The following is a 17499-nucleotide window of genomic DNA, read 5'->3' as shown; positions in this document are numbered from 1 at the left end:
AACCTGGTTATTTTTAATAAAATATTTTTTTTTGGTATTTTTAAAAAAATCGGGATGTATGTAGTGGCAACTAGCAAGGGCACAACAATACTTCCACAAAATTTGAATTCAGTTGATGTCAAAATGAACTGAATCAAGTTGAGTTGTTCAAATTTTTAGCCAAGTCAGCTTGTTAACATCTCATTTATGTTGCGAGTCGCTTCCAGCACATTAACATCAAAGATTTTTATCAATTCGATATTGTAAACCATGCATAAATGATGAGCTAGAAAAATAAAATGATATTTAATTTTTCTTGTTACAAAGATTCATCTCATGGTGGACATAAAGATAATTAAATAGTGAATTAAAGTACATGTCGGAGAAAAACTCTTTATTTCTCTTCCAACAAACTGAGAAATAAGTCAAGTCAGTATGAGATGAGTTGAATCAAACATAAACTCGCTCATGACAAATTAAGCTTGAATCGAACGAGCTTGTAACAAATTTTTTTAACGACTTTGTAACAAACTTTTTCAATTTAAATTTCTTGTACACTGTATTAAATAAATCTTCCATGCATGAGAAAAAAGAATAAAATATTCTTATAAAGTGGATGTGGCATGTCATCAGTGTATATCTTTACTAGGCGATCTTGTAATATAAACAGTTGTTCAGTGAATGACTACGGATCGACTTGTCTGCCAACAAAAAAAAAAGTTGGTGAATTGAATCATCTAAGAGACTAAGACAGATCCGTATTCTCTCATATACCGGACTCAACACAATTGAAGAAGGACGGTTCAGATTTAATTTCAACCAGGTCTTGCTCAAAATGTCTAAGGGGGCAGTATTATTTGTGCTTTGAAATTCGTGCCAAGTTAAAAATAACAATTTTGGACCATTCGATTCAATTGTACTTGGTCCGGTATCCTGAGAGGATGTGAATTCATCTAAGAAATGGGGTCTTCTTTCAGACTTCCACATCAAATTGGCAACTTGGGATTATTGGTGGAATTCTATTTCTCTTTGTTTTTGGCGGTTCCACTGTGTGGACCTCACTTTATGTGAATCCTTTGATTTGTTTCTAACTCTATATATATATACATTAATCATAAAAAAAAAAAAAACTCTATATATATACAATATATTTGAGGTCCAGCCCGCGAGATTCGGTCTTAGTTGGTTTCATATATTAAACAATATTTGTATTTAATTTTATTTGGTGTGGGGTCCGGATTCTCTAAAGTAACTCAATTTTTGGGTTTTAAATCGAGACCATTCAATTTGAATCCGTCGTTTGAGATCGTTTTAGAATTCAAATTTATTGTTCGGAATGTGTGTGATCCACTTCAAATAGATTATCATGAATTCGAATCACACAGTCTTCATTTAAAATTAAAAAAATTAAGTTACTTCAGATCTCAACCCCCGGAGAGGTCAGTAGTCAATACCGTTCCGTCCATATCTTGTTCTTGCATCCTTATCTCGTTCATAACCAGTGTTTTAAAATGCGGTTTTGTTCATGCATGCGGAAGGCCACTGCATACTGTTGTTCTAGCAATAATCTTTTTAGTCTATTTGACTAATTTGCAAAAACATACAACTATTGAATTTTAAGATTTTTTTCTATTTTAGAATTATGCAGGTTTATAACGTTTTTAGAAAACGTTGTAACGTTTTAGCTCAATTTGCTCTTTCTGAAGCTGTCTCTATAAATAGAACAGTGGGGTCTCTTCCCCACTTAACCCTAGCCGTCCCTAATTGCAAAAGAGGCGATTTTCTGTGAGCTTGGTTCCACCATTGTTGATTGAGCTTAAAACTTCAATATCTCTCAATCAATCTCAAACAACCTCAAACCCACTTCACTAATCTCTAATTAGATTAGGTTAGAGTGATCTATTGAGTGTTTCTCTTGTTCTTTAGTTGCTCGTGTGACTTCCCTTGGTTGTAAGGGCTCGCCGGCACTCATCTCTCGTTGGCCGTGACTTCCCATTTTGTAAGGGCTCACGGTTCACAATTGTAATCCTTTCATATTGGGTAATAGAAAGGCGCACCTAGAAAGAGGTTGCGACGCCCCGGAGACGTAGGCCTTTGTTTTGCCGAACTCCGTTATCATCCCGCGTGTCAATTTCTCTAAACTCATCTATTTACTTTTAATCGCATTTATTTTCAGTTTTTGAGCTAATTAGCGGTGCCCCTTAGTACAACACATACTGCATATGCGGATTTTCATGCGGATTTTAAAATAAAAATTCACGTATATATTGTTATGCTTATGTATGTGGGCCTGATTTTAGGAATATGCGGGGGGGTGGCAGGGGGGCGGCAGCCCCCTGCGAGCGGTGTCTGAGGTTGCTCTGTTCAGCCCGGAGAAAATTATTTCTGAGAAGGAAATTGCATGTAAATCCTTTTAATCAACGGCCCAGATTAGTCAAGTTACCCATCAAGATGTACAGTCCAGATTAGTCCTTTTTCACATAAATTTTAATTAAAATACAATCAAATTATCAAAACCGCATGGAAGGACTGCATGGCCGCATATTTGGACCGCATATGCGGCCGCATGGTCAAAACCACATGGAAAAACTGTTAGTTTGTAATAATCTAGAAGTCAATAATACGATAAATTATCATAAAGCTTTGTTCATGAATTGAATGTTTATTTATATATCATTTTGTTGCCTTGAGTATTATTGAATTTATGGATCATTTCGAGTTCATGACTGAAATTGTGAAACTCCATAATATAGATGATATATACTCTTAAAAGGTCACTGACCAAGGTAATTAGCAGGAACACTAATTACCGCGATAAGGTTAGTATGTGGAATAAAAGATGGTTAAGTTTTACAAACCACCTGACACGAGATGTCATTTTAATCACATAGATACATGTTCTAGGAACATGGTATTTGACAGACCCCGAATGAAACATTAAATAGAATTGTGTTCGTGTCATTTATGTTTTCATTCAGTGTCAAGTTCTACAGTATAAGGTATTCATCTTTCCTACTAAGAAATGTATATGTGTGATTGTTATCAAACGCTGTCGGTAAAATGCAGTTATAACAGTAGCTCTTCGGTATACATGGCTTAGCTGAGGTAGTGATGGTTTACCAAAAGTATTATTGTCCCTCATATCTCTATACGAGCTATAGCATCACTGGGCCCCTTGATAGAGTAAGATTATCTGCTAGTAGTATAATTACAAGAGTAATTATATTTGATAATCTGCTCAAGATCAAGAAAAGATTCAGTTAGCAAGGATGACACACATCTACCTTGAAACTAATCTGATAGCTATGAGACAGAAGAACAGACACAAGTAAATTGTTTACTGGATCGTGATATTGTACAGTACAGCATCATCTGTGTAATTGGATGGTCATGATGTGTTGCCAGATACCGCTCATGATTATAGAAGTTAAAACAATTTTAACTCTATTTACCAACATAACACAGATCCTATTGGGTCACACCATATAGGAGTTAATCGGAGAATCTTATTGTGATTGATTATAAATTGGTTATGATCAATAGTAAGATGGTTATAATTAATTATACGTGTTATAATTAAATTATAAATGTTATGTAAAAATAACAAGCAAAAATATTGGTTAATTTATAAACGTGTGTGACACGTTGTATAAAAGTTAACCGGTTAATTTATAAATGTGCAGGACACGTTGTATAAATTACCGAAACAACAACCGCAAGAAAAATATATATAATTGTTCAGAATAATTATACGAATATTATTTGTATTCGGGCCGAGGGCATTCAAGTCTTTTCAGATTCATCCTTATCCGCATGACATGTCATTGATCCTATCCAGATGACACATCATCGATACCGAAACAAACAACCGCAAGAAAAATATATATAATTGTTCAGAATAATTATACGAACATTATTTGTGTTCGGGCCGAGGGCATTCGGGTCTTTTCAGATTCGTCCTTATCCGCATGACATGTCATCGATCCTATCCAGATGACACGTCATCGATCTTATCCACATGACATGTCATCCTTATCCATTCAATGACATATCTTGTAAATAGGCCGAACTTGGAGGGCATTTTGGTCTTTTGGCAACCGACCCTAAACCCTATAAATAGGGGTGGAGAGGTAGAGAGAAAAATCGCTAATTCACTCAAACCGTTTCGTGTCGAAACGGATCGGTATTTTCTCTCTTTCTCGGTTTCTCTCCCAAATAGTGTTTCGGTTGAGAAAAGAAAGTTATACGTAGTTGACGTATAATCTTGCGAGTTGTTGTGAGGTATATTTACGGGATCGATGAATAGTGTTTTATCGAATTTTGCGGTATGTCAATTTTGCATATTGATGAAACTGAGCAACGAAAAATTCGTGTTTACGGGTTTTCGTCTTTTTCCCGTGAATAGTGTTTTTGCATAATTCTGCGGTTTACGGTATTTTTGGCAGAAGAAATAAATCGCTCTCCGGTTAGTCCTAGTGGATAACCGATAGAGGTATCACACGTGTGATACTCCGAGTCGATTCCTTCCCTGGTGAGGCTCTACTCGCTCGGTCTGCATTCCAACTGTGATTTGGAAACAAGGTATAAATATGCTATATTAATCTATTTAATTGGTAAGTAGATTAAAGTTTTAGAAATCAATCATGGAGTAGATATGTAAAAGGATTAAATTGGGTTTTGATGCCAAAGGAATACTGAAGGTCGACCGCCTTGGAAAGTTTCCTGACATACCCCGTTTAATCCTGAGCTTAAGTTGGCCGTAGAAATTTTTGTTCTACGGTAATTCCGCAACTTAAGCCTAACAATTGGAAGCAGACCGTACGGACACAATTTTTTGTTCGTATAAATAAACAATTAAATTCATACATACTTTTTTATAACATGTTCAAAATCTATAAAAAAATCTCCATGATTCGTTATGATCAAGGTTCTAAATAGCGCGTCATAGTGTCGTTATGATCAAGGTTCTAAATAGCGCGCCATAGTGTCGTTATGATCAAGGTTCTAAATAGCGCGCCATAGTGTCGTTATAGTGCCGCTATAGCAATTTCGGACCATAAAAGCTATGGCACTATTAGCACTATAGCACGCTATTTCGCGCTATAGCGGCATTATATGATCATAGCGCCGTTTTTTTAAACATGTCGCTATGACGCGATAAATGTTATTTAAACCTTTGGTTATGACTTAAAAAACTGAAATATAAATTATTATTTACAGCATGTGCCGATTTTTTTTAAACTACCAAAAAAAAATTATTTTATTAAAAATAACCATGTTTTGAGTGAAATTTTAAAAATACCTAGGCCGCAGATTTTTTCTGCGCTCTGAAATTTTTATTCTGGGCCGCAGAAAAAATTTGCGCCCCGAAATTTATTATTTATTTTTTTAAAATTTTTTATTCCGAGCGCAGATTTTTTCTGCGGCCCGGATTTTTTTTTTTTTTTTAGAGTTTGGAGTTTGGAGAAAAAAAAAATATCCATGGTTTGATTTTTTTTATAAACTCATTTTTTTAATAATATATGTGTATGTATATATAATATAATATATGTATAATATATGTATATGTATCTGTATATGTATATATATGTACATGTATATATAATATGAGGAGGGTTCAAGTTACAATATTTTTTGAGTTACAACAAGTTACAACAAGCATTTTCTACATTTTGAAAGTCCAAATCGTCGATCCAAACCGTTAGATGTGATCTCTACAATAAAATGTGCTTGGAGACCAAATTTTACATTTTTTGGAATTTTTAAAAAAAAGTAGAATCCCAGACCGCCCCAGCCAGGGGCGGTTCATTTTTTTTTTTTTTTGAAAGTTTTTTTTTTAAACAGAAATTTTTTTATTTTTTGTATTGAAATATTAGAAATGTTGAATATATTTCTTTAAAAATAGATGTAATACAATATAATTTGATTTATTAGAAAGACTGCAACAAATAACCCGGATCAATATTTTTCAGGCCGGATTTTTCGCGGCTGTAAGAAAAATTAATATATTTCTTTATGTGTTATTGGACAAAAATAAAAATGCTTAGATTCCGAGTTATTGATCCCGGTTCAAAAGTCACTTCTATGTAATCTAGAAAATATTATGATCCTTCTAGAACATTTAATTTATGAAAAGTTGTATCTATTTTAAAAAAAAAATAAAAACTTTAAGTTATTTAATAATTGTTATTCAAAAAGAATTCTCAAAATAGATACAACTTTTTATAAATTAAATGTCCTAGAAGGATTATAATATTTTCTAGATTACATAGAAGTGACTTTTGAACCGGGATCAATAACTCGGAATCTAAGCATTTTTATTTTTGTCCAATAACACATAAAGAAATATATTAATTTTTCTTACAGCCGCGAAAAATCCGGCCTGAAAAATATTGATCCGAATTATTTGTTGTAGTCTTTCTAATAAATCAAATTATATTGTATTCCATCTATTTTTAAAGAAATATATTCAACATTTCTAATATTTCAATACAAAAAATAAAAAAAATAAAAAAATTTCTGTTTAAAAAAAAAAAACTTTCAAAAAAAAAAAAGTGGACCGCCCACTATATGGGCGGTTTGGTAATGGCATGAAGCGCCCATAAAATGGGCGGTTTGCTAAAATTTTGGCCCACCCCGTATCCAGGCGGTCAGGGCATATATAAAAAAAACCCAAAACAGAGGTTATTTTTATATATATTTTTTTTTTTGGGTATTAAAAAAAATGGCCGGGGATATCCTTTAAACAAGACCTTTTGTAATATTATTGTGGTTTAGTTTGTTGCACCTGATGCAAAATATATTCTTCCAAGCGAAGAATAGCAAGGTTTTTATTATATACTAAAATCCTAGTCATTGCATGCCTTTGACATACTTTTTAATTTATTTTATTGACATTTTATATTCAGAATATTTGAAATATTTTATATCATTAATTATATCAAACAAAAAGGTTAGTCTTCCCTTGAATAAAATATTTAAGCAGTAAAATTAGAAAAAGTATTGTCCTGCAAAGATACTTTGTTTAATTGAAGAAAACAATATGTACTGTACAGCATTAAAAATAATTAATTTTACAAACTTTATTTTATAATTTATAACTTATAATGAGCGAGGCTATTGGATGGATATGTACTATGGATCAATGCTTTTGTTTTGAAAGTTCATTCATTTGACATAATTTTCATAAGAAAAGCCAGTATACTAAATTTTACATTTTTAAAATTTAGTTACTATTTTTTTAGCTGGATAAAAAATCGCTACTTTCTAATGATCTAGAATTCTTAAATCAAGTAAATTTTTTATTTATCTAAAAAAAATATAATCATATATAAGAGAAAAAATATTTTTTGTTGAAAATCTATATATAAGAGAAACGATGATTAATTTTTAAGCGTAAGAAAAAAAATCTTAAAATTTGAAAACAGAAAATGAAATAAACTGTCACATAATATCCTGAAAAAAAATAAGGTTGGTGGCGTCTATTCCCTAATAAAGTAATATGGGGATATATTATTTTATATATATTTATTCATTGTGCAGAAGTATATAGTCAGGGCGGAACTAGAAAATGTAAATAGGGGGGCTAATCTATAAAATGTAATATATGAAAAAAAATTAAAAAAAATATGGCTAGTGGGAATTGAACCCATGACCTCACACATAACAACTAGAACTCAAACCACTTGACTACTAACAAACATTTGTTATTTCATGAGGGGTGCTAGATTATATAAAAGTTCAAAAAACTCAAAAGTTTAATATACATAATTAAGAATTTTAAAATCATAGAGTGACTTAGCACCCCCCTGATCTATACATAAATCCGCCCCTGTATATAGTTTATAGAAATAAAGAGAGATAAAAAGGGAGAGAGTCAGTCTTTTTTTTTTTATCACGGGAGAGAGTCAGTCAGCACTCAGCAGCCCTTAGCCATTGCCATGTTTTAGAGAGAGAGGGGGGAATGGAGAGTTCATCATGTCTTCTGGTTATTCTTCTACTAGTATTTCTAGTGTCGGTGACAAAAGCTCAAGTACCAGGTGCATCATCATTTATTACCTCAGAAATCTATATTTTGTTGTATAATTTTTCTTTTTGGGACATCTCTTATTTCCAAAACAGGAAGATCTCACCTCTGCACCTGTTTCTAGTGCCAATTAATTCCTTAAAGATACCTTTCTCAAATTATTCTCATATTCTCTTCTGTTGTCTAATTGCCTTTGCTTTTTTTCAAGCTCCATTTTAGTCATCCTTTCAATGTATTTCTTTTAGTTTTATTCTGTACATATACAATCTTAAATTCTTAATTAATTTATTTGTTGAATTTTGCAATTAAATTAAACAAATCATCTTTTCTTAAGAAACTCCTTTGTGAGTTAATCAGATAAATATTCACATAAAAGTACATAAAAGAACACTAGTATCATACCCGTGCGTTGCAACGGAGACATACTATAAGAAAAAAAATATCAATGAAAATAATAATAATTATTCAAAAATTAAGACACATGTTAATAGCTCGATTCGAATCTAATATCAAATATCGTACAACAATTCAATATCGACATATAATATGATATCAAAAAACATAAATAAAAAGTGTTATCGTGTGTATGTATATGATATATACAAACACATATTATAAGAGAAATATATATTCACACACACATTCCAATTTATATTTTTCTTTGTTTCCAATTTATATTCCTCTTTTTCTTTGTTTTCAATTTAGAATACACACACACACATTGATATATTATATATTGGAAATATATTCTAAACTGCCCACAACAATATGTATAGAAACGAAGAAAAAGAAATAAGAAAATAAATAAAAAATAATTTCCATTGTGATTCGTATAGAAACGAAGAAGAAGTAAGGAAACAAAAATATAAGAAAATAGAAGGTGAAGTCTTCTCAATTAAAGAGGAGAAATATGGAAACAAAGAAATATATAGCTAAATTTCAGAATTTGTTCAATTTTAATTGTAACGTATCATGTAGCAGCACATGTGGTGAGTATGTTTTTAACTAAATTTAGACTTCTATACATAAAACCGATGCATTTAATCAAAAGAAGAACAATTATGTAACTGGAGGGTTGAGATCAAATCCGAAGTTTCATCTTTCAATCGTAGCCGTTAGCGGATTGGACACCCAACGTGCTTAATAATAGAATGAAGATACACTGGATGCTCTGCTCTATTTTGGTGATTTTGCACTTCACGGTGATGATATAAATATTACAAGTGTAGGTTTTGTGAATATTGATTGTGGTGGAAGCAGGGCACACACCGACGATATCGGTCTCCAATGGATTCCTGATACCAACTACCCGTTCGGGCAACGTGCCAACACTTCTTCACCGGTAAACAACAACAAAACACAGTACAACACGTTGCGTTTCTTTCCGAATGATGACAGGAAATACTGCTACACACTAAATGTAACAACACGCCTCCGGTACCTTGTCAGAGCAACCTTCCTTTATGGCAACTTTGATGGCACCAGCGTGTACCCAAAATTTGTCATTTCTTTAGACGCGACATATTGGGACACGATTGTGATTGATGATGCCACCACACCAGTGGTGAGTGAGATGGTGCTGTTGGCACCGTCTCCGTCTCTCAGTGTTTGTTTGTACAACGTTTCGTCGGGTGTGCGGTTTATATCGACGATTGAGCTTAGGCAATTCAATGGATCTATGTATAATACCATGTTTGAGGATCAGTACTTTATGTTCATGGCTGGTAGAGTAAACTTTGGGGCGCTTAGTAATGCATCAATAAGGTAACATTTTTTATGTACTTGTTAATTAAGAACTGGCTGCTTCAGTACACTTTATAGGGGATGACCTTTGTAGGACAGTCGATGGCTTAATCATTAGGGCGTGTTCGGCCGAATCACTATTCACGTGGGAAAAAAAAAAATTCAGTTCAACTGAATTTTTTTTTTCCCACGGGAACAGTGATTTTCAGTTCAATTCCCGTGTCCGTGCCCATTCTCATTTGTCGGCCGAACATGCCCTAATTGTGTGTGTGGGGGGGTTGGGGGGTATTTCTTGTATATCCCTCAAAAACCTCGAAATTACACATTCTCCCTCTGAAATTCATAATATCATATATACCCTTCTAAATTTAAAAAACTAAATAAAAAATGTGTACCTTGTTTAAGAGAAATATTTGGTCTTCTAATTGGTCGGTTTTTAGAATAAATGGTTCGTTTTCTTACCTGCGATGTACACACAAACATATGTCTAAATGTCACTATGTATGTAACAAGTAGAGAAATTAACTATTTGTGCAATGTCCTGTATTATCTGATAATAATTTATGCTTCTTTTTGTCTTTAGGTACCCTGACGACCCATTTGACAGGATCTGGGAATCTGATGCCATTAAAAGACCGAATTACCTAGTCGATGTGGCAGCTGGTACGGAGAAAGTTTCAACCACAAAACCAATATATGTTGATCACGGTGAGTTCCCCCCAGTGAAGGTCATGCAAACTGCAGTAGTGGGAAATAACGGGACGTTAACATACCGCCTGAACCTAGATAACTTTCCAGGAAATGCATGGGCATTTACATACATGGCAGAGATTGAAAACTTGGGCCCAAATGAAACAAGACAATTTAAGGTTGTACTTCCATATGGCCCACCCGTTAATGAAGCCGTCGTGAATGTGCAGGAAAATGCAAACGGGAACTACCGGCTTTACGAGCCGGGGTTTTGGAATGTCTCCTTGCCTTACATTGCATCTCTCTTGTTTCGACAAACCAATGATTCGACACGGGGTCCAATTCTTAATGCGTTTGAAATTTTGAAGTATGTGCTGATCAATTTTGGATCTCTCGATGGTACGATATGGTACTCTTTTCATTGAGCTGAAAAGCTCCAACAGATATTTAGTTTCAAATTTTTCTGATAGTTTCTCTTTTTGAGTCTCAGCAACTGCAATGTCTAGTTTAGTAGCAAGCTACCCACAAGCTTTGTGGGCCCAAGAAGGTGGTGACCCGTGTTTACCCGCTCCATGGTCTTGGGTTCAATGCAGTTCTAATAGCCAGCCCAAAATAATTTTAACGTATGATATCTTTTGTTATGAATCTTATTCTTTTCCCAATCCGACCATGGGGAGTGGCGCATATGATCTTTGTTTTAATGACTAATTTCCAAACTAACCCTCTTGTTTTTCAATTTTCTATTTCCAAATTTAAAACAGAGATCTGTCTCGGAAGAATTTAACTGGAAATATTCCTCCGGAACTGACAACCTTAGCAGGCTTGGTTGAACTGTAAGACTGAAACATTTATTCTCCCTTTTTTATTCCTGTTTTTCTCTAAGTAAACATGTATGCTTAGTTATTTATATCTTTGTCTTTTGCAACAGATTGTAAAAAAATTCCTTTTTATCTTTGTTATGTTTTTAGTTATTATAAGAAACTTTATTTGGTCCTTTTTCATGTTAGAGAATTACATATTTGGAACTAAATATTTATGCGCTTCAATTTTAAAATCTGCCTCGATGTATTTCTTTTTATTTTTCAGCTCACTGGATTTGAACTTTTAATGCAGATACCTTGATAACAATACACTTACCGGTTCAATACCTGACTTCAGTGGGTGCCCAAATTTACAAATCATGTAAGAGAACAGTCATTTCAAACTTTGTTTGCAAATAAGATCATAATGGCATCTTATACTAATTTATATATACATATATTTTGTTCTCTGTTACAGACACCTTGAAAATAATAAGCTTACTGGTTCACTGCCTTCATCTTTGGCCAACCTCCCAAATCTAAAGGAAGTGTAAGTGACTAAGTTCTCTTACTAATTAGCAACTTCAATTACTCTTCTATAACTTCTATTATGTTGCAATAGAAGGAAGTAATTAATATCTTTACTCAATACCCTTTTGTGTTTAATAAGAAAAGAACAATCTGAAAAATTAAGCAATTGAATTAATGTTTTCTCCAATAACTGGGTTGTCAAAAGGGTAGGAACAAAAAAAAAAAAGAGGAAGAAGACTTTTGCTACCAATAATTAATGTTTTTAAAATAATAATTTATCCATTTTGAAATTATTTTAGCACCTTTTAAAATAGTTGTGTACAATCTCATAATACATAAACATTTGCAGGTATGTACAGAACAACAATTTGTCTGGAGTAATACCAAAGGGACTTCTTAGGAAAAATGTTGTTTTCAAGTATGCACTTCCTTTTTATTACTTGTTCATTTTGTTTTTGGTTATTTTGTTTTACCAGAAGAGGAAAAGGAAATAAAGGAAATATGCACCTAATATTGCTAACATTTGTACTTCTCATTTATTGAATAGCTATACAGGAAACCCGGGTCTCCATCCAAGCAAGGCAAAGAGAAATTTTGTTATTATCTTCTCTATTGTTGGTGCTGTATTGCTGCTACTTTTACTTCTCGCAGCATGCTATTTGTGTAAATACAAGAAAAAGGGGAGGAAAAAAGGTATCATTTTATAGACAATGCAAAGTTCCTTTTGTTGTTTCTAGTGCTTGCTTCCAATTTTATTGTTAAATTAAAGAGAGTTAAGTCTCCAAGTCATCATGATTATATTTATTCTTAATTAGGGTTCTTTGTAAGATTTAGTGTTATATAAATATTTTTCCTGAACTTTATATATCTTAACACTTAAGAGTTGTTTTTTTAAACTCAAATGCTTCTGTTATTTAATTCATTTCAGGTAAAACTGGGCGTTTGCCGATTTCCCAGTTAAATTTACTGAGTGATTTAGATAGTGAACCAGCACATAGATTTGAGTTGTCAGAAATTGAGGATGCAACTGATGATTTTGAGAAGATAATAGGAAAGGGTGGTTTCGGCTCGGTTTATTATGGAAAACTAAATGGTGGCACTGAGATTGCAGTCAAGGTTCACAATACTGAGTCCAATCAAGGGATTCGTGAGTTCATAAATGAGGTATGTATATGTTTGAGATTGAATACCAGTTTGATTTTAACAAATACTGGTACAATGATTTTGGTAAACTGCATGGTACGGTTTAATGATATATATGAAGTAACCTTTACATTGGTATTGGATCTTATTGTCACGCAATTTTGAAACAAAAAACTTACAAGCCCAGTAAAAAGAAAAAGAAAAAAGTCTAGTAATTATTAATATTTATGTCTAGGTAATGGCCAGCACAGGGTTCATCTCTCTTTTATCTGAATTAAACATGCTAGTCAATATGATTAATAGACAGCATTACATAACTCTAATACCTGGCATGCTCTGTCTTACTCTCACTCTTAAGGTAACTTTGCTGTCAAGGATACATCATAAGAACCTGGTGAAATTTTTAGGATATAGTCAACAAGATGACAGTAATATACTTGTTTATGAATTCATGCACGAGGGAACCTTATCTGAGCACCTGCGTGGTACGTCACGTATATCATATCGTTATTTTACATTTCATCCATAAATAAATACGTTTTTATAGATTATCATTCTTTTTGTTTTGATAAAATATATAATGAAAAATATTATCAGGTCCTCCAGAGAAGAAGATCACTAGTTGGGTCAAACGAATGGAGATAGCTGAAGATGCGGCAAAAGGTTTGGTTCTCCAATTAAGTTGTTACTTTGGTGACAGAAAAATAAATATTTTCGTTCTCTTTGGCAATGATCATCGATCTAGTGGCTAAAACAATACCTTTTGTGTTAAAATTCGCAAGATTGAAATTCAGTTTGAAGATCTCTTGTGAATATTTAAAGTTGAAAGGCTTGATCTTTATCTTAACCTCAAATAAAAATATACACTTTAAGAAATTATGCTTTTATTTATACTTTTACATCCTTTGTAGTATTTTTTTCTTCTTAATTCAGGTATAGAGTACCTTCACACTGGTTGCTCGCCAGAAATTATACACAGAGATTTAAAGAGCAGCAATATATTATTAGACAAGAACATGAGAGCTAAGGTTTCTGATTTGGGTCTATCTAAACTCATGGCCGAGGGTACCTATGTTTCAAGCATGATTAAAGGAACATTTGGATATATGGACCCTGAGTAAGCTTAATTAACTATCTTACTTTCCACCATATAAATTTATTTGTCAATTGAATTTTCAAATATCCATTAATGCTAAATTGTATGCTTTGCAAATGGATAGGTACTATGCTACTCAACAATTCACTGTGAAGACCGATATATTTAGTTTCGGGATTATTCTTCTTGAATTGATTTCGGGTTGTGGTCCCATATCCAGGGAGGATTTTGGTGATGATTTCCAGCATATAGCTGAATGGGTTAGTTTCTTTTATACCATTGACAACTGTCAATTATTTCCTCCTTAATTCTAGTTCTTTGGACCAATAAAATTGTTTCATAATACCAAATTTCTTTTTTGTTAAATTTGTAATTAAGCAATTTCCTACCAGCAACTTTGCATAGTAATGAAATTCCTCCTTTTACTTGTTAACCAATAACCTTTTACAGAAACTACTGAATAATCCTTGGGTTCGGTACAAAAATAATATTATCAGGTACACACTGTTATGTACCATGATCATCAAACCTAGGTCCCTTGAATAGTAAAATTCAAAATTACAAAAATAACTTGTGCTAATTGGAAAGCACTTTTTTGTCAGGCAAAAGATAATGTAGAAAACGGCAACATACACGCCATTATAGATAAGTCCCTAGAACCTACCTATGATATACAATCGATATGGAAAATCACGGAAGTTGCATTGATGTGTGTAAAACAAAGAGGAATGGAGAGGCCGTCGATTTCAGAAGTCTTGAAGGAGATCCAGGAGGCTATTCTAATCGAGCAAAAGACAGCAACGAGCAGAGTTGAATCAATTGATGTATTTGGAAGAAGCACCTCAGAAACTTCTTCGAAATTCTACATATCCAACTCTTCCTTGTATACTGAATCATTTGTACAGCCTATCCTTAGGTAGGTCTGAAATTATCAAGCTTTGCAACCTGGATACATGTCAAATTGTACCCGAAATTTCATTTCATGTAAATATTGCTTGTAATTTTTTTTATACATAGTTTAAAATTTTAATTATTGCACTGAGCATAGTTAATGAAACAACCACTATGTAATTCAGTTTTAATATATGTATTTTTTTTTCTGATTTCTTGGCTTTTCTTATATAAGTATGACTCAGGTTTCAATGCAACAATAAAAATAATTGCAACTATCAAAACAGCTACTTTTTGCTGTAATTTTTTTTTCAGAACTCAGTTAATGAAATATCAACTATGTAGATTCATTTTATGTATGTTATTTTTTCTGATTCATTGACTTTTCTTGTTAGTATGACTCAGATTTCAATGCAATGATAAAAATAATTACCACAATTAAAAAGCTACTTCTTGCCGTAATTTTGTCCAAAATACACTTTGCTGTGTATAAGGCCAGCAAGGCCCGGCCCAAACTAAGCTTCGCAAATTCTCTCGTGTTTGGGCCTACTATTTCACGCATAAAGCTTATAATGTTCAAATTACTATTCATTTTTTTTTTTTTTCAAGTTCACAGCTTCGTTACAGCCATTTTGACCGGAGCTCTCTTTCTGGTGTAATACTTGGGGTTGCAAACGGATCGGATAGTGGTAAAACTATATCCGTATCCGCTTTTATTTTTCGGATACGGATACAAATCAGATATTTGACGGATATGGATCGGATATCGGATATCCGTAAATATATATAGAAATATTTTTATAATATATATTAAATTATATGATATATATCTAATATTCGGATACAGATAATTAAAATTCAAAACCATATCCGTATCCGCATGAATATAGATATCCGTATCTAAATTTCCAGATATGGATCCGGATACAATCGGATATTATCTGATCCATTTATACCCCCAGTAATACCCAACTTCTATAAATTCGCAAATATATTAAAAAAAACAAAAAAAGTTAAAATTTCAGCTAGGAAAACATCTTTATTGGCAAATAGAAAGATGGAGAGGGTTCATATGAATTTATTTTTGTGTCACCATTATATAAAACTTAAATGTTAAAATATAATTATTACATATGATTTATACCATTTTCTCTATATTCACGTGAAAGATCGTAATATTTCAACTTTGCACCAAAGTGAACAATTCCTGGGCATTGATTTATAAATTTCTTGTTTCATATAAAAAAAAATCGAAAGGGTATTTTTTGTGTATGCAAAGAAAATAATATAAATCATATTAGTAGTTTTATTTTAACATATATATTTTAGAACTTTTGTTAATGGAAAAATAGAGTATAATAGAAATAAATAAAAAATAAAAAAAAGGATATTTGAACCCTCTTATAAAAATTATTTTATTTTATTTTATTCAAATAAATGCTTATTAATCGTCTTGAAAATAGTGAACCCATAAATTCGTTGCCATCATCTTCGGCCAGCTACCTTTCATTGCAAAACAACATAGCTCAAAAATTCTACACTAAAGATGTATAGAACCCAAAATTAACTGAAAATCTATCCACACACACAACTAAATGTAAATACATATTAAAAGAATTGTATGTTTATTTATGCATAAATTTCTGCTAGAATGCAATTTTATCTAATGATTTTTTTTAATAAACAAGCAGATTAATTTTGTGTTTTAAAAGAATTTGATTGTGCATGAATGAATTTATGAAAATTAAAGCTACATAGGTTAGAGCCAGTAAGTTGTGAATTTTGGATCGTTAAATATGGCCAAAATTGAAATAAACAAGAACATAAACACTCAAATACATTGCAAAATCATTAATTATAGCAGTATTTTATGCAAAATATTCGATCTATTTGTTTTTTTATTTTTTCCGAATAATTTTTTGTATAAGAAAATGACACGAGTTGCAGACTATTTATAAGTTTTGGTGAATGTTGGATCATAAAAAAGACACACATTAGTTACCTATAGTTTTTGCTTATAGTCAGAGATTAGCTTACATACTGTAGAGAAAGTTTCAATCATTATTTTGAAGAAATTAAGATAGAGTAGGGAATAACTAACATTAACAATGTTTCAAAATCTCATACGAATTTCTTCTCAACATGCCACGCTGTATATTGGCTTTCATGTTATTCAGGGAAATGAGTTATTACAAAATTGCATTATTTAAATAATCATGCGATATTGCATCATTTCTCTAAGGGTGAATTTCTTGTACGCCCCTCAAAAACCTCAAAATTACGTATATAAAACTCATAAGTTCATATTTATCCTTTAAAATTTCACAAACTCACAAATTTCACCAATTTATTTATTTTTCTATTAAAACCCATTTTAAATTTATAAATTATCCAATTTACAGATTCCGACCCAATCGATTGCCTCTCTAACCTCCCTGGCGTGTTGCTCATCACAATCATCTCATTCCTTCCCATTCTTCATAATCATCTCGTTCATTTCCTCCTATTATTACCTATGGTTCTAAAATACATGATATTGTGGGGTTCTGAAAAACATGATATATAGTTCATAAAAAAAAAAAAAAAAAAAACATGATATT

The 17499-nt window shown here is 32.3% G+C and overlaps 1 protein-coding gene across 1 annotated transcript; it reads left to right on the top strand.

Annotated features, from left to right (window-relative positions):
• The first annotated feature begins 7813 nt into the window (after nt 1-7813).
• On the top strand, nt 7814-15187 carry LOC144574843 (putative LRR receptor-like serine/threonine-protein kinase At1g67720). Its single transcript, XM_078324923.1, has 15 exons — nt 7814-8018; nt 9235-9769; nt 10332-10837; nt 10929-11061; nt 11200-11271; nt 11552-11620; nt 11717-11788; nt 12119-12187; nt 12317-12462; nt 12698-12933; nt 13271-13397; nt 13510-13575; nt 13846-14029; nt 14133-14268; nt 14611-15187. The coding sequence occupies exons 1-15, from the start codon at nt 7943-7945 to the stop codon at nt 14926-14928; spliced, it is 2745 nt and encodes a 914-aa protein (XP_078181049.1). The 5' UTR covers nt 7814-7942; the 3' UTR covers nt 14929-15187.
• The last annotated feature ends 2312 nt before the right edge of the window (nt 15188-17499 follow it).

The sequence above is a fragment of the Carex rostrata genome, chromosome 23, assembly GCF_964058835.1.
Source record: "Carex rostrata chromosome 23, lpCarRost1.2, whole genome shotgun sequence".
Classification (NCBI taxonomy): domain Eukaryota; kingdom Viridiplantae; phylum Streptophyta; class Magnoliopsida; order Poales; family Cyperaceae; genus Carex; species Carex rostrata.
The sequence above is the reverse complement of the archived record's forward strand: the minus strand, read 5'-3'. Positions and strand labels throughout refer to the sequence as shown.

Bases quoted from the DNA above. Each gene is read 5' to 3' on its own strand.
- LOC144574843 (XM_078324923.1), top strand. From the start codon at position 7,943: ATGGAGAGTTCATCATGTCTTCTGGTTATTCTTCTACTAGTATTTCTA. The intron at 11,621-11,716 runs GTAAGAGAACAG...TCTCTGTTACAG, and splicing joins TGCCCAAATTTACAAATCAT to ACACCTTGAAAATAATAAGC. The intron at 11,789-12,118 runs GTAAGTGACTAA...AAACATTTGCAG, and splicing joins CTCCCAAATCTAAAGGAAGT to GTATGTACAGAACAACAATT.